The sequence below is a fragment of the Blennius ocellaris genome (assembly GCF_963422515.1).
Source record: "Blennius ocellaris genome assembly, chromosome: 18".
NCBI classification, from domain to species: domain Eukaryota; kingdom Metazoa; phylum Chordata; class Actinopteri; order Blenniiformes; family Blenniidae; genus Blennius; species Blennius ocellaris.
In genome coordinates, this window is record NC_137667.1 from 23,267,751 (window position 1) to 23,294,341 (window position 26,591).

At 43.4% G+C, this 26,591-nt stretch overlaps 1 protein-coding gene across 1 annotated transcript in view; it reads left to right on the forward strand.

The window, feature by feature from the left end:
- cfap61 (cilia and flagella associated protein 61) overlaps window positions 1-26,591 on the forward strand; it is a gene marked incomplete at both ends in the record, with an annotated part of 59,333 nt that overhangs the window by 28,061 nt on the left and 4,681 nt on the right. Inside the window, 7 exons of the mRNA XM_080514454.1 lie at window positions 8,918-9,010; window positions 10,947-11,115; window positions 12,582-12,759; window positions 20,203-20,495; window positions 22,620-22,947; window positions 24,382-24,464; window positions 24,783-24,988. Coding sequence (XP_080370580.1) covers window positions 8,918-9,010; window positions 10,947-11,115; window positions 12,582-12,759; window positions 20,203-20,495; window positions 22,620-22,947; window positions 24,382-24,464; window positions 24,783-24,988 — 1,350 coding nt within the window. The remainder of the gene's footprint in view (window positions 1-8,917; window positions 9,011-10,946; window positions 11,116-12,581; window positions 12,760-20,202; window positions 20,496-22,619; window positions 22,948-24,381; window positions 24,465-24,782; window positions 24,989-26,591) is intronic.

Below are 26,591 nucleotides of genomic sequence, written 5' to 3' on the forward strand. Positions count from 1 at the left end.
TGAGGCAGCCGTGCATTCACAGGGTGAAAGATGGGTCAGTTCTGGCCTGCTGGGGCCCCGCTTATCAGCCCTGCCCAAATGTCCACCCCTCCCTCTCGCCCATCCACCCCAACACTGATTTCCTTGTGCTCACTGAATCCAGCCCAGCAGCACCACCACAACCTCCACCCCCTCCAGCCCCATTTGCCGAGCGGGGAGAGGGTCATACAGATAAAGAGCTCTGCGGAGGCTCGGCCCTCTGCTCACCGCGGTCAGGCTGCAGGGTCACCACGGCCGTCTGTCACCGGCTGATAACAGAGCAAATCCAGACACCAATAATGGGCCTTAACGCTTCTGTGCTGCGACATTAATCCATCAACTGGCACAGATTACCAGGAAAGTTTGACTGTGGCCATTGTTTGGTTGTTGTTGTTGTGATTATCGTTCCATGTTGATGTCAAAATAATGAGAGATCAAACCAGTGATGACACAAAGCAAAGATATTTTAAGTAACAATGTTTTATTAGCCCCAGTTTCAACAGTTTAATCTAGAAATCTATACATTTTTTATCAGATCACAATCTTACAGGGGGTGGGGAATATGTAATTTTCCTTTAATAGAGAGAAAATGACATTTGGCCTGAAATGTTCATGGGAAAGTTGAAACTGAGTGATGCAGTGACAAATCCCTTGTAACACTACTTGCCACACATGTAGTCCAGTAGCTATATATCAAGTAAGGCCACGTTTACACAATGTCTCAACTGAAAACACTTTTCTTATTTAAGTTTTGCGTTTACGTGGTGATGTTTTTTAGAACGATGTATGTTTACGTGGAAAACAGTAGAAACACTGAAAACAATGTAGTTAGCATGTTGGGCCACTAGTTGTTTGTTTCTGTGCTGAAACCACACACACACGTGTGTGCGGAGAACAATATGATCCAAACAATAACACTGGGTGTACACGGACACTCATATTAACTAACCCAGACTCCGGTTGTTTTTAACAAAACCAAACTGGAAATGTTTTTAACTCAGACTTTAGTTGCAACCTGTACCTTATTGGAATCCATCAGATAATCTAGAAATGTGAATGATGTATCACCACCAATCTCATAAGCTCTTGCAATACAAGCAGATTTTACTGTTGGTTCGCGTACAGAATATCTCCTCCCTGTATTTTCCAGGGGTGCAAACAGTCACTGATACACAGCAGTCCTGCTATAATCAGTTTACCAACATTTTGGTGTCTGGTGCTGCGAATGTGTGCCGCTGGGCGTTAATTTAGCAGGAAGCCGAGATAAGAAGAGAGCAGGAGGTGATCAGAGTGTCGCTGCGATAACGCCGGATGCTGCGAGGTACACGCACCGCTATTCAGCGAGCGTAGGAGCCGAGGGCTGCCGTTATCAGCCGTGTAATGTCCTGTAGGCCACAACAAAGGAGGTCATTTGCATCACAAGGGATGGCTCATATTGGCAGGAGTAGGTAGGAGGGCTGCTGAGGATTTTTCATGCTCATGAAGCCCAGATGAATTAACGGGCTGGAGAACTTCCACCTGACGCTGTTTGCAACATGGATTCAGGTTCTGAGGGTCTGTGGATACGGCGAGACATCGACTTCCTGTTTTTGTCTTTTGTGAAATCACCATGTGGCTTTTTTAAAAACACTGCCGTAAAAACACCCATCTGCAAAGCCAGTGTTCATCTTGAGACTGGACGTGGAAAAGAAGTCTTGTGAGAACTCGTTGCAAAAGAATCGGAATCCAAAGGATCGATGTGGTCTGTGTGGACCATGGTGGTTATAAGAAAGACTGAAAAATACTCCAGATCAAAAATATATTTAAATCCACTCCTCTGGGCCTTGATACAATTAATAATGGAGCATCTGGAGCGTTTTGTACGGAGCCCCTCTGGTGACATTGGTGAAAAAAATATTATTGCTTAATAACGCGTGGCCACGCGTTATTAAGCAATAATATTTTTTTCACCAATGTCACCAGAGTTTCGCTCTTATCTTTGCTGTGTTTGTTTACCTGCAGTGGGAGAGCTGAATAAAACGGAGTGCACACGGCGCAGCTGCTTGTGGGCGGGTCAGGGAGGGGCGACCTGGATTGGGGTCGGCTGAAAACTTTCAAGAGCGTCTGGCTGCAGAACCTCCAGTCTCAGGCTCCTTCCACGTTCAGACAGGAAGTGCTCATTCAAAAGAAAATGCGACAATTCAAATTAAATGGGACAGAATGAAATGCCGAAATGCCCGTGGAAAATTCAGAATGCATTTATTAGTGAACAACGCAACATTAAAGCTACTTTCTTGAATGTAGCACAGTATATACCGTTTTTTTTTTTTTTTATCTATATAGCCCGTGTAGCCTGAGTATTTATGCCAACCGCTGTGGAGTGAAGGGGTGCAAAGGACCATGGGAAGTGCCTCTTGTAACTGTGTCTATGTGTTGCCTTAGTTACGAGTTTCAGTTCCGTGTTTTAATTTGACTGTCTCAGTTGGTTATCGGTTGTGTATTCGTGTGTCAGTTCTTACAGTTACAGTTTGTGTGTCCATGTGTCTTTGTCTCACATGTGAATTATGTGCATTTTATTTGACACCCTGAGTCACGGGGAGGCTGCGACTGAGCACACCTCCGAGCAGCACATGTCTGGGTGGTTCAGATAAAGTCATTCCTGAGGCTCCTGGTGTTGGTGTGCACACAGTGGCGCTACACTATGTCATACTATTTATGAAAGTTTTATATAGGATCTTTATGGCCACAAATGATCATACGTAGGTTGTCATATATTTGTGTTTGTGAGACGCTCCAGTAGCTCCTAGGCTGGGGCTTAACAACAATCAGTAATAATATCTTCCATGCAGTATTATTGATATGAGAAAAATGCAGTAGAGCTCATGACTTGAACAGTTTATGATTACAATGGGAAAAATCACAGGTCTATACTCCGGCATTTTAGAGTTTAATCTTTTATACATTGCATTGTTTATTTCAAACTTGCACAAAATCAAATAAACAGTTCATAATAATCAAACGATATCTCACCAAACAGAGAAAGAAGTATAACTTATCAAATCCCACGCCCTCTCCATAAACACTAGAATGTTTGTTTTTATTTATTTTTTTTTATTGTTTCAACTTTTTGTTTTTTTTGTTTTTATTGTTTTAATGTTTTTATTTTGCCTCTTATATTTTTATTTTCAATGTACAGCACTTTGTCTCAGCTACGGCTGCTTAAAGCACTTTATAAATAAAGTTGAGTTGAGTTTATTGTATAAAGGTGGGTGATATGTACACTATCTCACAAAAGTGAGTACACCCCCCACACTTCTGTAAATATATAATTAATCTTTTGATGGGGCCCTGAAGAGACGACACATTTCTTCAGTGTCCCATCGAAAGATATAAATGTTCACAGAAATATGAGAGGTACTTTATGATATATACAGCGAAAGTATGTTTATATTAAAAATCAGCTTGAGGCCAGTCAGTTTAAAATGCTCTTTTTCTTAAAATGACTTATTTTATAAGCCAAGATGTCATAGCTATTGTTGTAAAGTATTCTGAAGGGCCTGTTCCTCCATGTCCAGTACTGAAGGGCCTGTTCCTCCATGTCCAGTACTGAAGAGCCTGTTCCTCCATGTCCAGGACTGAAGAGCCTGTTCCTCCATGTCCAATACTGAAGGGTCTGTTCCTCCATGTCCAGTACTGAAGGACCTGTTCCTCCATGTCCAGTACTGAAGGGCCTGTTCCTCCATGTCCAGTACTGAAGGGCCTGTTTCTCCATGTCCAGTACTGAAGGGCCTGTTCCTCCTCCATGTCCAGTACTGAAGGGCCTGTTCCTCCATGTCCAGTACTGAAGGGCCTGTTCCTCCATGTCCAGTACTGAAGGGCCTGTTTCTCCATGTCCAGTACTGAAGGGCCTGTTCCTCCTCCATGTCCAGTACTGAAGGGCCTGTTCCTCCTCCATGTCCAGTACTGAAGGGTCTGTTCCTCCATGTCCAGTACTGAAGGGCCTGTTCCTCCATGTCCAGTACTGAAGGACCTGTTCCTCCATGTCCAGTACTGAAGGGCCTGTTCCTCCATGTCCAGTACTGAAGGGCCTGTTCCTCCATGTCCAGTACTGAAGGGCCTGTTCCTCCATGTCCAGTACTGAAGGGCCTGTTCCTCCTCCATGTCCAATACTGAAGGGCCTGTTCCTCCATGTCCAGTGCTGAAGGGCCTGTTCCTCCATGTCCAATACTGAAGGGCCTGTTCCTCCATGTCCAGTACTGAAGGGCCTGTTCCTCCATGTCCAGTACTGAAGGGCCTGTTCCTCCATGTCCAATACTGAAGGGCCTGTTCCTCCATGTCCAGTACTGAAGGGCCTGTTCCTCCATGTCCAGTACTGAAGGGCCTGTTCCTTCATGTCCAGTACTGAAGGGCCTGTTCCTTCATGTCCAGGACTGAAGGGCCTGTTCCTCCATGTCCAGTACTGAAGGACCTGTTCCTCCATGTCCAGTACTGAAGGGCCTGTTCCTCCATGTCCAGGACTGAAGGGCCTGTTCCTCCATGTCCAGTACTGAAGGGCCTGTTCCTCCTCCATGTCCAGTACTGAAGGGTCTGTTCCTCCATGTCCAGTACTGAAGGGCCTGTTCCTCCATGTCCAGTACTGAAGGACCTGTTCCTCCATGTCCAGTACTGAAGGGCCTGTTCCTCCATGTCCAGTACTGAAGGGCCTGTTCCTCCATGTCCAGTACTGAAGGGCCTGTTCCTCCATGTCCAGTACTGAAGGGCCTGTTCCTCCATGTCCAGTGCTGAAGGGCCTGTTCCTCCATGTCCAGTGCTGAAGGGCCTGTTCCTCCATGTCCAGTACTGAAGGGCCTGTTCCTCCATGTCCAGTACTGAAGGGCCTGTTCCTCCATGTCCAGTACTGAAGGGCCTGTTCCTCCATGTCCAATACTGAAGGGCCTGTTCCTCCATGTCCAGTACTGAAGGGCCTGTTCCTCCATGTCCAGTACTGAAGGGCCTGTTCCTTCATGTCCAGTACTGAAGGGCCTGTTCCTTCATGTCCAGGACTGAAGGGCCTGTTCCTCCATGTCCAGTACTGAAGGACCTGTTCCTCCATGTCCAGTACTGAAGGGCCTGTTCCTCCATGTCCAGGACTGAAGGGCCTGTTCCTCCATGTCCAGTACTGAAGGGCCTGTTCCTCCTCCATGTCCAGGACTGAAGGGCCTGTTCCTCCATGTCCAGTACTGAAGGGCCTGTTCCTCCTCCATGTCCAGTACTGAAGGGCCTGTTCCTCCATGTCCAGTACTGAAGGGCCTGTTCCTCCATGTCCAGTACTGAAGGGCCTGTTCCTCCATGTCCAGTACTGAAGGGCCTGTTCCTCCATGTCCAATACTGAAGGGCCTGTTCCTCCATGTCCAGTACTGAAGGGTCTGTTCCTCCATGTCCAGTACTGAAGGGCCTGTTCCTCCATGTCCAGTACTGAAGGGCCTGTTCCTCCATGTCCAGTACTGAAGGGCCTGTTCCTCCTCCATGTCCAGTACTGAAGGGCCTGTTCCTCCATGTCCAGTACTGAAGGGCCTGTTCCTCCATGTCCAGTACTGAAGGGCCTGTTCCTCCATGTCCAGTACTGAAGGGCCTGTTCCTCCATGTCCAATACTGAAGGGCCTGTTCCTCCATGTCCAGTACTGAAGGTCCTGTTCCTCCATGTCCAGTACTGAAGGGCCTGTTCCTCCATGTCCAGTACTGAAGGGCCTGTTCCTTCATGTCCAGTACTGAAGGGCCTGTTCCTTCATGTCCAGGACTGAAGGGCCTGTTCCTCCATGTCCAGTACTGAAGGACCTGTTCCTCCATGTCCAGTACTGAAGGGCCTGTTCCTCCATGTCCAGTACTGAAGGTCCTGTTCCTCCATGTCCAGTACTGAAGGGCCTGTTCCTCCATGTCCAGTACTGAAGGTCCTGCTCCTCCATGTCCAGTACTGAAGACCCTGTTCCTCCATGTCCAGTACTGAAGGGCCTGTTCCTCCATGTCCAGTACTGAAGGTCCTGCTCCTCCATGTCCAGTACTGAAGACCCTGTTCCTCCATGTCCAGTACTGAAGGGCCTGTTCCTCCATGTCCAGTACTGAAGGTCCTGCTCCTCCATGTCCAGTACTGAAGACCCTGTTCCTCCATGTCCAGTACTGAAGACCCTGTTCCTCCATGTCCAGTACTGAAGGTCCTGCTCCTCCATGTCCAGTACTGAAGACCCTGTTCCTCCATGTCCAGTACTGAAGGTCCTGTTCCTCCATGTCCAGTACTGAAGGTCCTGCTCCTCCATGTCCAGTACTGAAGACCCTGTTCCTCCATGTCCAGTACTGAAGACCCTGCTCCTCCATGTCCAGGGATCTTTCCTACACTGCATCAAAAGTATTTGACAGACAGAGACTTTGAAACCAGAATCGTCTTCCACTGTCGTCTCCCACCGGGTGGAGGGACGTCCAGTCTGAAAGATTCTTAAAACATACATACATACATATTTCAATATTCAAACACAAGCAAGACACTATTAGGGTTTTTAATTAGTCCACACTGATATTATATTAGTCATTTCAACAATGATTCATTGCTGGCTTCAAAACCTTACAGACATTTGAAGTCAACATTGTGTGAAAGAACAACAAAACAAAACAACACAAGACAACACAACTTATATAAGAGTAATATTTTTAATGAACATTTGATGATGTTAACCTATAAACGTGTCACAGTGAGCATCATTATTTACAGAGAGCAGGGAGTGAGCAGGTTTCCACACAGGAACCACGATGGCATCTTTGACTGTAGCATTGTTCTAATATAAAGGAATATTGTGAAGGAAAACAGTGAAAATGCTTAAGAATTATAATTTTATTGAAAATCAGTATGACATGGTGTACTTACAGGTAAAGTTTTCAGTGTTCAGGCTGTTGGTTGTCGTCATGTTGGTACGTCACAGAGATCAACCACAAAAATGCTTCCCCCCTAATGGAATACATGGCAAATGTAAACACATACCCATATAAAATATAAATTAAAATATAAGAGAAAGTTAAATGCAGCCACTTTTATCAATCGCTACTGGATTAATATTACTCCTGCATTTGATATATCTTAATTTCTTTACTACAACTGATTAAAGTTGAGCTATTTTTAACAACTTTAGATGCTAATATAAACTACAGTAATGTATCATGTTGCTTTACATTACATGATACTTTGGCCATCCTGTGAGAACCTCGCTTCTCTAAAACGTTCACAAGCTGAGGAAAAATGTGTTTTCTACGTCATTGCAATGCATTAGCTACTGCATGGAGGGTTTACCGCTTACTGTACTTTTTACAAACTGTTTCACCCATCGGATATACGAACAGTTACTTTAGGTTATGTACTGAAAAAGGTAAACCTCGGGTGCTTTATTGATAGCCAGCGTTAGCATGACTTAGCTTTAAAATGACACCTAACCTAAGCCACTAGTGTAACACACTCATCAATGTTAGTTTAGTATGTCAACACGAACACGCGCAACAAAACATACATTCATAACTTTTTCTGGAAATTTCAAAGTAGCAATTTTCCTCTATGTAGCTTGCACCTTCACATTCAGGTTAAATGTGTCGTCATTTCCTGTCTGACAGTGGAGGAAGCCTGAGAGTGGAGGTCCTGCAGCCCGATGCCTCTCAAAACCTTGGTGACGGTCCCAATGGTTTGCTTTCCGATTCGCTCATTGGAGCACACACTTTAGAAACAATTAAACAGTCTGACTTTCTTCACTTCTGGAGTGACTTTCCAGGAATGGGGACGATTCTTACTGTAGGAAAACCATTAGAAAATGAATGTTGCACGATATGTCCCCTTTAAGACATTTGGGCAACTGTATTTTTCACAGTTAAGCCTTTACATGATATTCTATCAAGAAGGTCTCTGAAAAGAAATACATATCTGGAAATAAATGTAGTTTCAGAGCAGTAATCAGGCCAGCAAATAAACTATTGGCAAATCTATTGTATGTGCCCATATTAGGATTGTTTTAGATTCGTTGGACACTATTGCTTATACTCTCGTACTATACACACAGTTGTGTGGCAGAAGAAAACCAAGTGGCTCAGGTAAAAGCCTCTTCTTCTGCTCCAGTGGACCAGCTGTGAACACTTAAATCCCTGACCTTGTGGCCTCCTGGCTATAAATCACAACCAAAAGCAAAGTTCAGCAAAGCAGGCAAGGCCACAGAAGGAAAAGCAAGAGATGCTTTTGATTTACTGTAACTCGTGTGATAACGTCACTCCTTTTTAAAGAACTAGTAAATCAACACACTTTTTATTAGCTATATCTGATCCAATAAATTAGAAACTGACAGTAACTTGCCCAACACAGACAGGGAGTGACTTTGACAACAACGTTTCAGTTGAAAATGCAAACACATTATTTGACCGTTTTTACATGGTATCTATGAACCTTGATTGGCGTGGGTCATGTTAGACACTGGCTCTGAACACCATTACTTGTTTTCTATGAGTCTTTTTGACACTTAACATTTTCCATTATTTTTTCCTCCCCTTAAACATCAACCTGTCCTGCAAGTATGCAGAAATTTGTTTATAGTTTGATCTTACGCGGTATCTCAGAATGTCTTATCTGAGCTTCTATTATTTTCGTGTGTGTGTGTGTGTGTGTGTGTGGTGCAGACGTTCCTGGTACATCCAGCGGAGGTTGTATCTTCTTTATTTTCATCCTCACATGGTTGACACTGGCTCTGCATTTCTAAATTCTTTTACACATCTGTGGATAAAGAAAATGCTTGCTGCAGAAATTAAAGTCCTTCCCTGCAGAAAACATTCCTCCTACACTGTGAACTGTACACGTTGGCTGCATTATGAGGAAAAACCACTCATGTTATTATTTTTTTTTTGTCTGCTGTTTGTTCTCTCGTAGCCCTCACCTGAGGTTCAACAGCCTGACCCTCATCTCAACTCACGGTTTCCCCGGCGACTGCAGCCACGAGGACGTTGGTTTTCTGTCCACAAGGTGAATAATGGAAATAGCCTATTAGGCATGGGAATGGAAAAAATCATGTTGTGGTATTTTACATGGACCCAGCATTGTAGGGATGTTTCAAGATGCCAGGCAGACCTGATGATCTGAGTTTAAATCTTTCTGGATGGGGGGGGGTGTTTAACCACATGCATACCTGGTCTGGTGTAGATAGATCAACCAGGGGTCTGCTACCGTTATGACCAAAAGAACCATTTTTGTGATTTTCCACCAAATCAAATTTAACTGGAGACCCAAAACACATTTAACCTTTAAACACGTTGAACCTTTAAAGTGGTCATAGTGTGCAAATTGACTTTCTAAAGGTTGAAAAGCTAAACAATACTGATCGTCTCCACACCTGGAACGACGCCCCAGAAGTGAAGAAAGTGTGTCCTCTCTCTCCTGGCTCGTTCCAGGTTTTAAAAAGTGTGTTGCTCCAATCAGCCAATCAGAAATCAAACCCTATATAGTGTCATCCGGGGTTTAGCCAATCACAATCAAGGTAGGCTCCTCCCCTTTGACTCCCCCCACAATCAGGCAGCTCTGCTCTGGCACATGGCAACACGAGAGGAAGTACTTCCTCCTCTTCCCATAGATGGGCGTGTGTGGGCGGAGCCAGTCCAGCTCACACAGACACAGCAGATTGTGAATGCAGCTCCTATGATCCAATATTAAAATGGAGGAAAATCAAGGAGAAGCTGGAAATTTTGAATATGAGGTTTCAGGACCGACCAGACCATTGAAAATGGTTGAAAAGTTGGAGAATATTCCTCCTTTAAAATGAGGTGAAAACAGCATCTAAAGGTTCATATATAGTTTTGACACACATACAGAAATTGCATCTCATGTTATAATATTTTAGCTGTTTTGACAGTTTTTCCTCGTTTCTAAGCAGTTGTGTGTTTTTTCTCATTAAGTTTTTTCTGTTGTTGTTTTTTTTGTAATCCTAGTTATATTATTTGGTTTTTTTTGTAAAGGTTTGTTTTAGAAGGTTTTTTTTTCAATTTCCTTTGGTTTTTAGCCATTTAGTTATACCTTTCTAAAAATAAATAAATAAATTCAGCCAAGAATTAAAAGACCTTTTGACAATAAAAACAAGATCAAAATATGATCCAGGTATAGTTTAGTGAAAGACTCAGGGAGCCACTCCAAGAGGGCCAAAGATCCACTTGTGACTTCAGAGCTTCTTAAGCAGTTTTGAAATTTGTTTTTTTTTGTCTTTTGTTTGTCTTTTTTTTTTTTTTAATCCTAGTCATTTCAGGTTTTCTTTTAAAGCTGTTTTATTTATTTATCCCCACAAGTTCTTGTGGTTTTAGCCATTTTATTCCTCTATTTTACTTACTTTTACTACTTTTTAAGCCGTTTTTAGCCAAGAGTTAAGTGTCCTTTTGTAAATTACTCTGGTGTGTAAATATAATAAATGTTAGTTAAGCCTTTATTCAAGGATAATTTTTTGAAAGCTCCATTGAGCTGCTACAGATCAGCAAAATGTCGCTCCATGTGGCTCCGCAGGTTGTAGATGGTTGTAAAAAGTTTTTAATATTTCATTACATTATTGGCTTCATTACATTCAGAATGGTCAAAAGGATCTCGTTATGGGTTGTTACAGCCCCTGAAGCAGTTTTCCATTTAAAGGTAATTGTTTGGTATGCGGTAGATGGTGATATTTTCAACAGTTTTAATGATGAAAAACTTTATATTCCAGTGATTTTCCTTCATGACCTGTCTGTTGGGTCTTCGTCATAAACTTTAAGTCCTATCATTCGACTATTCCTAATGTAACTTGATTATTTCCACAGCCTCAGTGTGAAAAACTGTTTGATTCTTTCATTGTTTCTCTGTACAAATGTTTTGTTACCTGCCTGAGGGTTCTCACACTCACCCAGGCAGCGGTACACATTGACTTCCATGTCTTCCTTGGTCACAGTCATGCCTACAGCAGCAGAGCCTGTGCGCTGATGCCTGTCCGTTATTACGCCCGTGTGCTGACTGGAAAGGTTGAGGCCATCAGCAGAGAGTCAAAGTACATCCTGGTGTCAGGCGGGGAGGTGGTGCCATACGACCATCTCATCCTCTGCACAGGCCTTCAATACAGGGTGAGGCGCATTGAGATTCTCCCTGTCTGGTCCAACACACAGTTACAATTGATCTATTCTGCCAGGATAACATTAAAACTTCAACTTTAAAGTTTTTCTTTGTTGTGGTGCAAAGTATATGTGTTAAAAATAAAAAACAACAACAAGAACAACAAAAAAACAACAAACTTCTACAATCTCAACATAAAGTCAATTTTAAGAAAACTTTCTGGTACGAAATACAGTGAAATATCCAAGAAACTTCTCCTATAACTGTTGCATCATGAGTATTTTTTCAAACTCACCCATTTTGAGCATGGAGGGAGCTATATTATTTCATGCCAATATCTCAGCTTGCATCTCAGTGTCCTGGCTCCCAGTCATGTCCTCCCGGGACTTGGTAGTTTTATAGCTGACAATCACCGTAATAACAATCTGCCCAAATGAATGTCCATGTACTCCTGGTTTTAATGTTTAATGTTTCTTGTTGAGTAAAACTCAAGTCAACTTAAGACTCAGCCTTCATTATTATTGCAAACCTTTTTAAATGAGTTCCCCACACTGTAAATGCTAACATACAAAGATCATTTAACCAAACTCACTTTTTACCAACCTGTGGAGAGCACTACTTTTAAATAATGAAGTAGTAATTTGGGGTTGGAAAACATGCTTAAAGGTATACAGGGGGATTTTCCCGAATTTTAGGAAAGAACCGCCCTCTCCACCTTTTGAAAAAATGCACATGTGCAACACTCTACCTGCTCCCGAGATGGAACGCCTACTAAAACGCGTAGAGAGACGTGCACGAGCCCAGTTCTCCTCGTGCACGCTCTGTTTACAAGTCACAAGTCGGCATCGCTCACATAAGCTCACTTTACAAGAAGATTTGCACTTTTTCCACTATGTCAGACTTGCCACCGGCAAGTGAAAGTCTATTTACGACAAGCAAACATGTTTAAAAGAATATGTGTAAAGCCAAGCGTAATCAGGGATCGTGAATAAACATGTTTTCATGTCTCTGAAAGTGCACATGCGCAGAAAGTGAAAACTAATAGATCCACGCTACCCGGGGACGAGCACGTACGACGGCCTTACGTAATAGATCACCAGAATGATTGACAGTTGGGAGGACTAATAGTCTTGATGATCCACCCGGAAAAAGAACATCCTCCTGTACACCTTTAACTTAATGTATCCCAGTTCCATTAACTTTGGAAAAATAATAAATTTTCCCACTGTCCTTTGCCCATTCTTTCAGACATGTGCAGATCTACATTTATTCCACACCGTGTCCGCACATGTCTATGGTAGTTTAAGTCAACATTCATTTGTTTTTGTAAGGCAATGAGTTTGCATTTTTTTTTTTTTTTATTAAAGTCAACATGTTATTTTTTAACAATGCACCATGGCTTAAATTATTCGCTACTTTTTGAAATGTGTACTAAAATGTATGCTTGTTCTGTACGTGTGTGGTGTGTCTGCTGTAGGCACCTTGTCCCACTGGTGTGGATCTGAGCCAACCAATCACAAACAGCCAGCTGCCCCCGCCGTCGACCCGTCGCAGAGACACGGGGCCCGTGCCCTCCAACCTCTTCACCCTGAACGACCTCCACGACTGCGTGGCTGCTCGCCGCTGGCTGTCTGCCAACTTTGTGGAGCTGGAGGGTGAAGTGAAAACGCACCCACACATACACACGCACACGCACGCGCACGCACGCACACACACGCACGTTGGTAAAATTAATCTTTCGTAGTATTTCATTACTCAGCCCATCGTCACTGAAGTGCCCCAGTATAATTAGTAGCTAATTAGCTGCAGAGAAATCTTTCATCTCTGTGAATCAGGCCGGCCTCTTCCATCCATTCTCCATTATCATATCACTTTCTAAGTGCCAGGCTTTTCAGAGCCGGGCAAAATACACAGTGTCATTAAGCGAAATTAATCTGCTCTCTGAAGGAATTGTGCACTGATCAAGACTGCAGCTTGCCTACATACTAATTAGCTGATCCCAGTCATGAAGGGAAGCCATTAATACATGCAAATTGCAGCGGCAGACCTCTGCAGATACCACGTTTATTTGAATATATTAATAACAGCAACACAAGGAAAAGCAAAGTGTATGTAAATTCAGGCATTAATGATAGTAGAGTGCGGCTGTATCGCTTCTGCCTCAGTTGTCAAGAGTTTCTTTTTTTTTAATCAAAAATCTAGCTTAAACAAACACATCAAACCCAGCAATGTTTTATCCCTTCATGGAGTTACAAAGGCCCCATTTATGTAATAAATTTCAAGTGAAAATGCATTATTTTTGCAATTTTATGTCAGAAAAGGTTTGTGTTTACGCCACAAATATTTTAAAACTTCTGTCCGTTTGATGTAATATACATAATATTTAAAGGTTGGACCTTTCATGCTCACCAGTTTTTCATAGATGCAGCATTTGTCCCTTCATTTGCATGTTTTGATTACAACTTGTGTTTAGTATGAATATATAATCATTTAGTTCAGTGTGGCGTCTGCATGTTCCCCTGTGCATACCTCGGCATAATCAGGTGTTCTGCCACAATGGAAATGTTTGAGATCAGTTGGTGACTTTAAGGTTTACTGTAGGAGTTACTGTGAATGTGAGTAGTTGTTTGTCTCATTGTTTGTTGACCTGTTCAGCATGTTCACCATTGTCTGTTCACCTCCAGCACCTTGCTATACTGACTGGGCTAAAGATATGGACAGAAAATGAATTAATAAGCAGATTTTAATGTTGGGATCAGGAGTTGCCACAGCTCAATAGCTTCTAAAAGCAAATCAAGCAAATAACATATTTGCAAACAAATACAACACATGGGAAGAAAAACTGCATGGATAAATAGACAAAACATCAGGAAACTGAATAATTCCTGCTGTCAACACTTGAAACTTGTGGAAGAAAAAGCAGGCTTTTTTTGGCAATGGATTATATGAAGTGTGATATGAAATGTAGCAATAATCAAAGAGAAGTGGATTCCTAGAAAAAAACTGTGTCTGATTACTTCCTCTCGGTCAGAGTATCACATTTTAGTTCAGGGGCCACATTCAGTCTAATTTCATCTTGACTGGGACGGACCGGTCAAATAGTGCCGTTCACCTTTAGATTTAAACTTCAAAGTTTTTCTTTGTTGTGGCGCAAAGTACATGTGATGAAAACTACTGCAATCTCACCGTAATGCTGATTTGATTGAAATATTCAGGTGCAAAATACAGTGAAATGTCCAAAAGAATTCTCCTATCACTGTTGCATTCTGGGTGTTTTTACAAACTTCCCCTGACTTTGAGGCTAATGCTAGTTTGCTAGCTTTCATGGCAGCATCACTGACACCTCAGCTCAGGTCTCAGTAGTGTGTTGTTTTGCTACTCTTATGAAATGTCTTTTGAAGTGTGTTCGGTGGTTTGGCTGGATTGGAGCCGTTTTGTTCACAGCCCTTATGTTTAATACCCCTGACTCTTTTAATATACTGATGATCTGTTGTTACAATAGTAATTCCAAACAGTACAACTTAAGACTACTCGCCTTGTGACTTAAGGTGGTATAGAAGATAAACAACTTTAGTGTCTTCTTGGCTCTTTTGGGGGGGGGGGGTCAACCCACATGGAAAGAACCTATATGAGGATATATGCACATATATGAAACCTATATGCAGCATATATGCACATATATGACAATATATATGCTGTATATATGCACATATATGACAATATATATGCTGCATATATGCACATAAATGCTGCATACATGCACATATATGACCATATATATGCTGCATATATGCACATAAATGCTGCATATATGCACATATATGACAATGTATGGGCTGCATATATGCACATATATGACAATATATGCTGCATATATGCACATATATGCTGCATATATGCACATATATGACCATATATATGCTGCATATGTGCACATATATGCACATATATGCTGCATATGTGCACATATATGCACATATATGCACATATATGCTGCATATATGCACATATATGACCATATATATGACCATATATATGCTGCATATATGCACATATATGCACATATATGCTGCATATATGCACATATATGCTGCATATGTGCACATATATGCACATATATGCTGCATATATGCACATATATGACAATATATATGACAATATATATGCTGCATATATGGAAAGTCCCACATGGACAGAACCTATATAAACATATATGTTTTAATTGAGGTTTTGATATAGGTTTTGAATATATGTGACATATATAAAATTGGCCATTTTCCTATATTTTATGCACATATATGGACCTATATGGACAGCTAGGTACATATTTTTGTATATGCTTCATATATGCGCACATGTATGCACACATATATGTACATATATGTACATAACATATAGGAAAACGGCCAATTTTATATATGTCACATATATGCCAAACCTATATCAAAACCTATATTAAAACATATATGTTTATATAGGTTCTTTCCATGTGGGAAGGCTCTGACGACAGATGTTAAGTAGCCATTCAGAGAGTCAAGAGTACTAAATTCCTCGGAGCATACATAGATGGATTTTAAAAAACATCTTGAATATCTAACCAATAAATGATCTCAATGTGTCTGTCTATTTTCCAAGTTGAGGCATTTTCTTCCTCGTGAAGCTCTCCAAACTCTGTATCGGGCTCTATTTGAACCACATATTAATTATTGCAATGTCATATGGCGTAACACGTATCCTAGTTATCTTAAAAAACTGGCGATTCTTCAGAAGAAAGTTGTACGTGTTATATCACGCGCAAACTTTATCGCTCCCTCAGATCCTTTATTTTAGAGGTTCGAGCTTCTGAAGCTCACTGAGTGCGACACATTTCTCAATGCTCGTATTATGAATAACGTGGGACATAAATTGAATTCTAGACTCTGCCAGCTCAATCCAGTGACCCTTCCTTCTCATAAACATAACACGAGAAGGAAACCTTTATTACGAGGGAAAAATTGTCATCTAAAGTATGCCAGCTTTAGTGTAGCTTGTAGACGCCCGGAGATCTGGAATGAGATTGAATTTTTTGCAATTTCTGTTTTCATTTTGTGATTCTGCTTCTTGTTGTTTCTGTATTTTGGTCGTATGTGCATTTAAACTGTGGATCCCTGTCCATAAGCATTGCGCTTCTGGGGATTCCCCTTTTACAAAACGGACTTCATTATCAAAAAAACTGAATGATGTAAATTGTCCCGTTTTGTAAATAAATGAATAAGCTGGAGCTTAAAAAGATATATTTCTGACCAAGAAACTGACTTCAATTTCAGTTTCCTCTTGTTCAGCACCATGGACAGAGATCTTAAACTGTTTCCAGTCGTGTAATATGCTCAATCTCCACAAGCGTTATTTTGAGGATCAGCATCTTGGCCAAGGACTCACATAAACTGTAAGATAAAGGCATTAAACCAATCTCACGACTGGAAGACTGACCTGCTGAGGCAGCACTTTGCATCTCTATTGTCTCTACTGGCGTCTGTTAGAATGGATGGATGTGTGTTATATTAGTGAAGTTCACTCAATAAATTCCCATGACCGTCACCCTCATCCGTTTGTTTTGTTCAAACTAAACCTGCCAGTGTAGAAAAGTTTAAGGTTTCATGAAAAATGTATTAATCCACACGTGTTGATGCCACAATGACTTGTCACTAGATTTGGGGAAATACGCTTTGAATACAATGTTGTGGGACCTCCGACCCCTATGAGAAGGTCTTTAAATTCACTCTCCCCCTATAGAGAGCTTAGAGAGCTGTAGCTTGTATCGTCCGTCAAACGTCTGTGACCTGAAGAGCAAACATCAAAAGTTTCATTTTGATATTCTAGTCAACCACCTTTCCATCCGTCTTCATGTTTGGAGTAAAGAATGAAGGGAGGACTTCAGCACTTCCAAGGCGTTTTGGAAAGCCGCAGCAAACAATACCAGGCCTCTGCTGCGTGAATATAGTGTTCGCTTGCAGACCCTCGCTGTTTTCTTGCTGTTTTTGTTGTTTCACAGTTTGTCTCTGAGATCAGTGCTTCATGGTTGCCACTCGTTTCCCCCAAATTGAAGGTTTCTCTCTTGTGTTGGATTATTCATATTTAGAAAGAAAAACTCCTGCTGTGCGACACTTGCATACTTGCGGACACCAGTTTTTTTTCTGCTGTAATCATCATTCCTTTGTGGAAAAGTTTGATCCCAAATTGCTCTAAACATTCAAGTTACATTGCAGTGTTTCTTTGTGACAAACGGGTAAATACATGGTAAAAGTGCCTGTAGTAATTTAACACACATGTTGTTCATTTTAACACCACAGAAGTGACTGTGTGTCCACACTAGGTGGTGTTAAAGTAACATGACCTTAAGTGTTCAAAGATTCGTTTTTGTTGACTAAACTAACACCCGTTATTGTTAGTATTCTATTCAAGGATTCAAGGATTCAAGGATTCTTTATTGTCATATCAAGGAAATGATACGAAATTTGGACTCAGGTCCCGGTGAGCCAGTAATAAAATATATAGTAATAAAATATATAGAGTGTAAAAAATATACAAATATACAAGAGCAGAAATGTAAGTGTGAAGTGTTTGTAGTGCAGGAAGATGAGGGAGTCTATGGAACATGGCTCGAGTTCACTAGTCTCACAGCTTCGGGGAAGAAGCTGTTCCTGAGCCTGGTGGTTTTGCTCCGAATGCTCCTCAGCCGCTTTCCTGAGGGGAGGGGCTGAAACAGTCCATGTGCTGGGTGGGTGGAGTCCTTCATGATGCGGAGAGCCCTCCCCCTGCATCGTGCTGTGTAGAGGTCCAAGGTGGTGGGGAGTCCTCTGAGCGGCCTTTACCACCCTCTGCAGAGCCTTCCTCTCAGCGGCGGTGCATCCGCCATGCCACACAGTGATGCAGCTGCAGAGGACGCTCTCCACCGCACAGTGGTAGAAGCTCCTCAGGACGGAGCCTCCCAGACCCGCCCTCCGCAACTTCCTGAGGAAGTAGAGGCGTTGGTGGGCCTTCTTGACCAGACGGGAAGTGTTGGCGCTCCAGGTGAGGTCCTTGGACAAGTGTACCCCCAGGTACTTGTAGCTGGAAACCACTTCCACAGCTGCTCCTCCGATGTGCAGGGGAGCGGGGGGGCACCTGACCCTCCTGAAGTCCACCACCATCTCCTTGGTCTTTTCCCCGTTGATGCAGAGGTTGTTTCCACTGCACCACTGCATCAGGTGTTCCACCTCCTCTCTGTATTTGGACTCATCGTTATTTGTGATGCGTCCCACTACTGCTGTGTCGTCCGCAAACTTCACTATATGACAGCTGGGGTGTATTGCCGTGCAGTCATATGTCAGCAGAGTGAACAGGAGGGGGCTCAGCACACAGCCCTGAGGTGAGCCGGTGCTGAGGATGATGGGGGAGGAGACAGTGTCGTTGATCCTGACAGTTTGTGGTCTGTTGGTCAGGAAGTCCAGGATCCAGTTCCCCAGTGTGGGGCTCAGTCCAAGGGAGTGGAGCTTCTGCACCAGGGTCTGCGGGATGATGGTGTTGAAGGCTGAGGAGAAGTCCAGGAAGAGCAGACGGACATAGGAGTTTTTGCTCTCCAGATGGGTGAGGGTTGTGTGGACCACCGATGAGATGGCGTCATCGGTGGAGCGGTTTTTCCTATATGCGTATTGGTGGGGGTCCACAGTGACGTCGATGGAGTCCTTGATCTGAGTCATGACCAGCCTCTCGAAGCACTTCATGACTACCGGGGTTAGGGCGACCGGCCGGTAGTCGTTTAGGCCTGTCACTGTGGAGCATTTGGGGACGGGGACAATTGTGGCAGTCTTTAGGCAGGTGGGGACAGATGACAGTGAGAGTGAGGTGTTGAAGATGTCTGCCAGCACCTCGGACAGCTGGTGTGCACAGTCCTTCAGTACCCGCCCCGGGATGTTGTCCGGGCCAGCAGCTTTGCGGGGGTTAATTCCCTGTAGGGTCTTCCTCACATCTGCTGTGGTCACAGTGAGGGGTGTGTCACCAGGCGGTGGTGTGAGTCTAGTGCTGGGGGGGGGGGGTGTCCGGGTCCTCGAATCGGGCGTAGAAATTGTTGAGTGTGTCTGGCAGGGAGGGGTCACTTGGGCATTGTGCATTCCTGGTGTTGTAGTCTGTGATGCACTTGATGCCCTTCCACATGCGCCGTGGGTCGTTGGTGGTGAAGTGACCCTCAATCTTTTGGGAGTATGTGGCTTTGGCCCTCGCGATGCCTGCATTCAGCTCTTTCCTTGCCTCTTTGAGTGCTGGTGCCTCTCCTGCCCTGAATGCAGCATCCCTAGCCTTCAGTAAGGTTTTCACCTCAGCGTTCAGCTGGAGCTACTGGATGTCACGTTGCCATTACACTGGTGTGGGTGTTAAAAGGCAGTGTTAAAGATAACACTGGCATCATGTTACCCTGACAAGATATATTGTTGGAAAAGTTAATAACTGACAACAACCCCAGGTGGTATTTCAACCCATAACTTTGTCATTGTGAGGTAAGAACACGAACCACTGCTGCACCATGTGCTGGTTAAATGATGCTATTAAATCTCCCATTGTTGTGAGTGTGAGTGTGTGTGGTTGTGTGGCTTCCTGTCCAAAGTGTATCCTCACTTTTTGGCTCGCAAACAAGAAAAGTGTTTGATATCTCCTCAGTCAAATGAAGTGAAACTGTCTATTCTGATGTGCGACATGATGCAGTGATGTCATCACCCTGTTTAGCGGTTGGGGGGGGGGGTCAAAGGTCAGGGGGGCTCACGTGTGTACATTGATGTCAAACAGTGATAACATGAAGTATTTCAAACAACCATGACAAATAAAGAAAGGAGTGGTGTGGTGGATCAAATAACCTTTCAATCCATTGGTTTCCATGGTGACATGGTGGCGTTGGCGAAGGTATGCAGTCTGCCGGGTGTTGTTCTCGTGTTGTTATTGTATTTGAGAACAACCACGCATTTTTACCAAAAGCTTTGAATTTGATATGTATGATGAAAACTGATGTTTGAACAAAAAGTCAAAAGAAACAATATCACTATATATAAGAACTCATTTTCTAAACTCTGCGTCTCTTTGCCTCTCTCCAGAAAATGCCATTGTGTACGGACACAGCGTCGACGTCTACACCACTGTCCAGGCTTTGCTGAGTCTCGGCGTCGGTGGGTCTCGGATCCACCTCGTCCTCCCGCCTCCCGAGCCCGGCGTCTCTTGCTTCACGGACTCCGAGGTGGACAAGGCCGTGGCGGCGGGCCTGGAGAGCGCCGGCGTCCACATCCACGCTGACTGCGTGTTGGCTCGGATGAACGACGGCAGAACCTCGGACCCCCTCACGTCGGTGTCATTCACCACCAGCGCTGAGCCGCTCCATCTGCAATGCGGAGTGAGTGGAAGATGATTTAATTTTTCCAAACACAATGGTGTGTTACTCGCCAACGTGACTGGAGGAGATGGAATGTATTCACTATTTTCTTTCCATTGGTTTTGTGTTAATTTCCCTCCTGGAGGCACAAAATGATTGTTAAGTTTTGACCCAGTTCTGGTATTCCCATTATTTTTAGCCACAACACGATCATCCAGCCTGGCCATTTCATTTACTCACTGTGTTTTACATTGTATTAGAGAAAAAAGTCTGGTTTTGTTTTCAGGGAAGAAATATGTTCCAGCCATGTGTCAGGCCTGAGTGATGCTCTCAATGTTTTGACTAAAGAGCTAAATATAGAACTATTGTGCTACCTTCAATGTCTTCATGATCTGAGGATTTATTCCAGGAGGGACAAATTTTAGTTCATGTTCTACATTCAGCACAGTTTCCTCTTGAGCGGGCCGGACCAGTAAGCTCAACCCGAACCCTGTAGAACCTATAGAACACTTTGTGTTCCCCTGTACTGATGCAATTTTTCAGATTTGAGTATCGGCCAATACTTTCCCGATCCAATACTTACATTGCTATTGCTATTTTACGAATATACTTATCATATATTATATTAGCAACTAAGTTGTCTTAACGGTAAAAGTTCTTTGGAGGAACATTGCTTTATTAGAATCATTGTAAAAATCACTTATAGAGTCAATATTCTTCACAGAATGATGTATAAAATATTCCAACTTTATTGAGTCTCAATAAAAGAAACAAAATCAGTTTCTCATCAAAAAGAGAATTATTTTTTGGACTCTCTGATCCACTTAAACTGCCATACATCTTCACCTTAATTGTGACAAGAAATTAAAATTCGAAACATGAATCTCACCTAAAAGTAAAAGTTTGACTAAAATACAAACTATAATAAACTACAGCATTATTCAGTAAAACGGATCGCTAATGCTGCTTACGGCGTGGTTGCTATTCATCCTGTTCCAGCCAGTCACAAATGGGGCTCAGTGGACGGCAGCTGACATACAGATTGGTGAGGTGATCAGCTAAATTTAATACCTGGACGTCGTGGAGAGCTTCACATACCTTGGCTCGACCGTCTCCAACTCACTCTCCATTGCAGGATTGCAAAGGCAGCAGCAGTTATGGCTAGACTAAGTCACAGAGTCTGGAACAACTCGAGCCTCATGGAGAAGACAAAACTGTGCGTCTACCAGACTTGCGTGCTCAGCACACTCCTCATGGACCGCCTATACCAGGCATGAGAAAAGGCTGAACAGCTTCCACCTGAGGTGCCTCACATGAATCCTGCACATCAAGTGGCAGGACAAGGTGCCAAACACAGAGGTCTTGAAACACGCCAACATGAACAGCATGTTCAGCATTCTCTTCGATGGCTTGGCCGCGTCAGAAGAACGGACCCAGGCCGCATTCCCAAAGACCTTCTGTATGGCGAGCTGGCACAGGGCTCTCGCTTGGCAGGTCGGCCACGCCAGCGCTTCAAGGATGTCTGTAAGAAGGACATGAAAGCATGCAGCATCAACGTCAACGCTTGGGAGCAGAGTGCGGAGGACCGTTCGGCCTGGCGCCTTGCTGCAAGGTCAGGTGTACAGTCGGCGGAGCAGGAGAGAAACCAAGGCCTGGCTGAGCAACGGGCCAGGAGGAAGGAGCGACAGCGACGACCTCAGCAGGCCTCACAGTTCGTCTGCGGCAGAGATTGCCACTCGCGCATCGGACTGACCGGCCATTCGCGAAGGTGCAGACAGACCTTCATCTGAGCTCCACCATCGTCTCCCAAAGACGAACGGATGCCAAGAGAAGAGACCTGATGAATCAAAATGGCTACTATCAGTCCATATCCACTGATCCAATCTCGACATCCCTACGTTACATGTTCCTTTGGTTGTGGCGCAGATTTTACATGATGAAAACGAATATATTTCAAAGGAGCCCAATTTGTGTTATTTGACTTTTGGTCCCAGGATGCATCTGCCTGCCTGTAGCTCATACTTAACAAATATGGTCAGTACTTTTACTCTTTGTTAGGAAGTATAAGCAGGAAAGACTGTTTACAGGGCAAACAGGAATATGTTGGATTATGGGAAAACTGAAGCGAACATTTTCCTTTCTCAGGTGTTTATCAACCTCTCCAACAGAGGCGTTGACGATGACATCTTCAAGAGCATCAACAATTCTTTCCTGGTCTTTGATGCCAGGCTGGTGATCGACTCAACTTTCCATACCAACGATTCTGCCATTTACGGTGCCGGGCCTCTCACCAGATTTTCTCTACGCTACTACTCGGATGAGTGGTCACATGCCAACTTCAACTCCAAGGAAGTGGGTCAGGAGCTGGCGGCGTCTTTGCTGCCCCTCTTCGATCCAACGCTGGAGCCCCAGGTCAAGCTGACGCCTGAAATGGATCGTCTGGTACCGCGCTACAAACAGGCCAAGGTCCAAGGTGACGCAGACTGTGGTTGAAGTCAAGTCTTACTTTATTGATGAAGATCCATCCCAGTTCACTGTAAATACAGACACATACACATACTAGGACCAATCCATCCATATTAATACAGGATATTTGATTGGAAATGTTCCGATAAATGTAGTCTAAGGAAAACTGGAAGTCAATCACATTCCTTGGACCAAACAAAACTTGTTCAGTTAAAAGACAGAATTCCTTAGCAGAGGTACGATGGGTCACATACATTTTCAGTGTGTGTCCGCCATGCTCTTCTTCTGTGTCCTTCCGCCTGATATTTATGTTTTCATCTGCTTTTATCTGAGAGAATTTACACTGTCGAGACGTTTTCATCAGGCTGTAGTGAAACACACTCACACAACCCATGTTATTGTGTCGGACACTCAAACCACAGCGGGACGTAACAATGCAGCATTGTGCCGCGGCACATTCACTGATCACCCAAGGCCACTCCACAGGTTACGTAAACACAACAGGCACTCGGCTTCGCCCTTCTCACTGAGATGAAACATGTGAACTTTTCAGGAGGATTTCAATGCAGGGGGAGAACAGAGCTTCACGTCACCGGTTGTTATCTGAGTTCATTGCCATTGGTTCTGTTTTGACAGTGTGGGCGGATGCTCACGGTTTTGTAGTACTTTGTCATTTCTGCGATGGCACAATGTGGAGACACAACTGGTTTCAGTATTCTGAAACAGGGCTGTTTTTCAAGTTTGTTCACTCAGGAAGGGCCCATATAATCAACTTGCTAAACTACAGCAGACCTGTCAAGTGCTTCAAATGCATCATTTTAGAATTCTAATTCCTCTTTCATATCTGCATTGGCAATACACACTCAAGTTATTTACACCAGCATATGTGTTGATGTGCAACTTGCCGATACTGAGTACTAATAAGAGTACTTTATTCAATGTCATCAAGTCTACTTTACACTCCTTCTGTAAATGATCCACAAAGGCTATGCGTTACCATGAACCACCTCTAACAGCTCCTCTTCTGCTGCAGCGTGGGACCTGATGCTGGTGCTGCCCGGACTCGGTGTACAGCAGAGCTCGCTCATTGGCTATGTTGATTGTAGCAGTTGTACTTAACATTGATTGTGGGAGTTTCCAAAGATCACAGATGTTAAGGGGCTCACTTTAATTTCTTATTCCTCAGCTCTTTAAACTTCCTGTTTGCTAAAATTGGAAGAGTTTTACAAATTCATGGTATTTCTTGTTGATATCTTTCTTTTCGTTTTCCTTAGATGTGCCTCGAGTATTTCTTCTTCATTGTACATTATATTAGTAACAGTTGAGGAAAAGAGAAACATTCCCACTTTTGGGTCAGATACATCTTGTGCTAATTATCTAGTTCCCCATGTCACCAAACAAAATGAGTAACTTGTGTGGTGTGTTTTGACTTCTTCTCTAGGTGGTAAGCTTCCCGGAGGGTTTAACTACCTACATGCTACAAAGCCAGTGGAGACCAACCTCACTGGACTCCCTGTAAAAGACGTATGTTTCTATCACATGTCACTGTTTCCTTTATTGAATTCATTCACTGCCACAAGCTGTTCTGTTGATTTCTGGTAGCTTCACATACAACATCAAGCACATCCAACACTAATGTGTTCTTCTTCTCCTTTTAAAGCAGAGACATTTCTTTAATTTCAAAACATGTGTATCTCAGTCTGTTTTTGATGCATCAACCTTTGAATTAGAACGAGATGACATGTGGCTGGAAGCTACAGACACCACAGTAACGTCACATATTAACAGGCTGAAGTAACTTACCAAAATTTTTCTTGCTCATGATGTCACACGTACAAACAGAACAACGGAATCGTGACTGGACAGGTCCAAACGGGGAATTACTTCTGTTTGCACCTTGATGTGCATGAGATGGTGGAGATGCTCACCTGCTTCTCCCTGGAGCCCATCCCCGTCTCCAACTACCTGAGCCTGTACGGGAAGCACCAAGTGCTGCTGGGCCAGCTGCTGAGATGCTACCAGAAAGGCCAAATCCACGATCTGTACAGGTCAGGCAACGAGCGCTACACGTGATGCAGCATCGATCTGTTTAGAGTTTATCTGTGAGATGATACCACACCTATCTCATTAGCTACATTTCAGGAGATCACAAAAAGAACAACGTTTCCTCCAGAGTGTCATGACTCCCAGTCCATGTCCTCCTGGGACTTGGTGATTTTATTTTGACAGTCACTGTAAAAACAATCTAACTGTGTGTCTGTCCACATTAATCTCATCAGTGCGTGGTTTCATTACAAAAACAAACAACAGCACCTACTAGTGGCCCAACGCGAGAACGACATCTTTTTCAGCGTTGCCATGTAAACGCAAAACCTGAAGCGGGGTCTCAGAGGTTGAATATAACAAAACTGTTACTGTGCACTGTTATTGTCAATAGGCACCATGTTCCCTGGAGCAGATCCACTGTCAGTGGCTCAGCTCAGGTCTCGTGTTGTGTCCGCCACACTTAAGAAATTTGTTTTCAAAACATCAATGTTTTATTTGAAATTTGCATATATATTTTTTTAATGGGTTGTGCCAGATTAGAGCCTGTTGTGTTCTGGTTTTGGCCCACGGCCCTTATGTTTGATACCCTTGGTGTTGATCCTCCAGAAGATGAATGGTTGAAAGGAAAATCCCTACAATTGTCTATGGAATACAACAAATAAGCACAGGACTCCAAGAGAAATTGGGCCTCATTTCTATAGAAGCTGTTTGAAAGGACTGGGTGAATATTGTGTGACGCTCAGGTTAAGGTATCATATCAGCTTAAAGAGACCAAGGCCACGGGTACTTTTTCTTCTCTAGTTTTACGGTGCACTGAATAAATCTCTAATTATACATGGACTTCCGTGAACATGGAAGCTTGTCTCTCTGTGTTTATAAAATATAGTCACCAGTCGTTTCTATGCTCAGACCTTCAATCGGAGTATGTATAGAGACAAGCTTGCTGCCCTTATTGGCCCCAAAGTGCCATCAGGTCTTGAGTTGATGCATTGAGCCCTGGTTTGTCTCCTTGCATTAAAGCCTGTGCTCTTTTTTTTTTTTTTTTTTATTCCTTGCTTGTTCCCCACCACATCCCGAGTGAAATGTAAAGATGTGCAGCTGCCACATTCTCTGTGTGTCAGACTGTGTCAGCAGATGGTGTACAGTGGGTTTTTTAGAGCCTTTGAATGCAGAACAGGTGTCTGCCGCAGCTGAAGATGCCGGCGTGAGAACGGTGCGACGGCAGAGTCGAAGCTAAACGGTGAAACAATGAGCTGAAAGAAAGCGAGCTGCGGCTGTTTATTTAGTGTATGTTGGGAGACGCCTCACACACTGTTGTTAATTTTCTATCGTCATGTCCAAAATCAGCCCGTCCATTAATCTTCTGTTGACACATTATACGACGTGAGGGTGTGAGAGGAGCTGGAACCGATCCATCCCTCCAAACACTGTTTCAATGAGCACATTCAAGCTGAGGCACATTGGGAAATTATTGGATATAACCCATACTGTACATTTCTGAGATTAGGATCAACTAAGTTTAATCAAAAATACCTTAGAATTAGAATTTATTTGAAAAAGGCCTGCTCTGCATCGATCAGTGGCTTCAAAGCCATTCTACTTCAG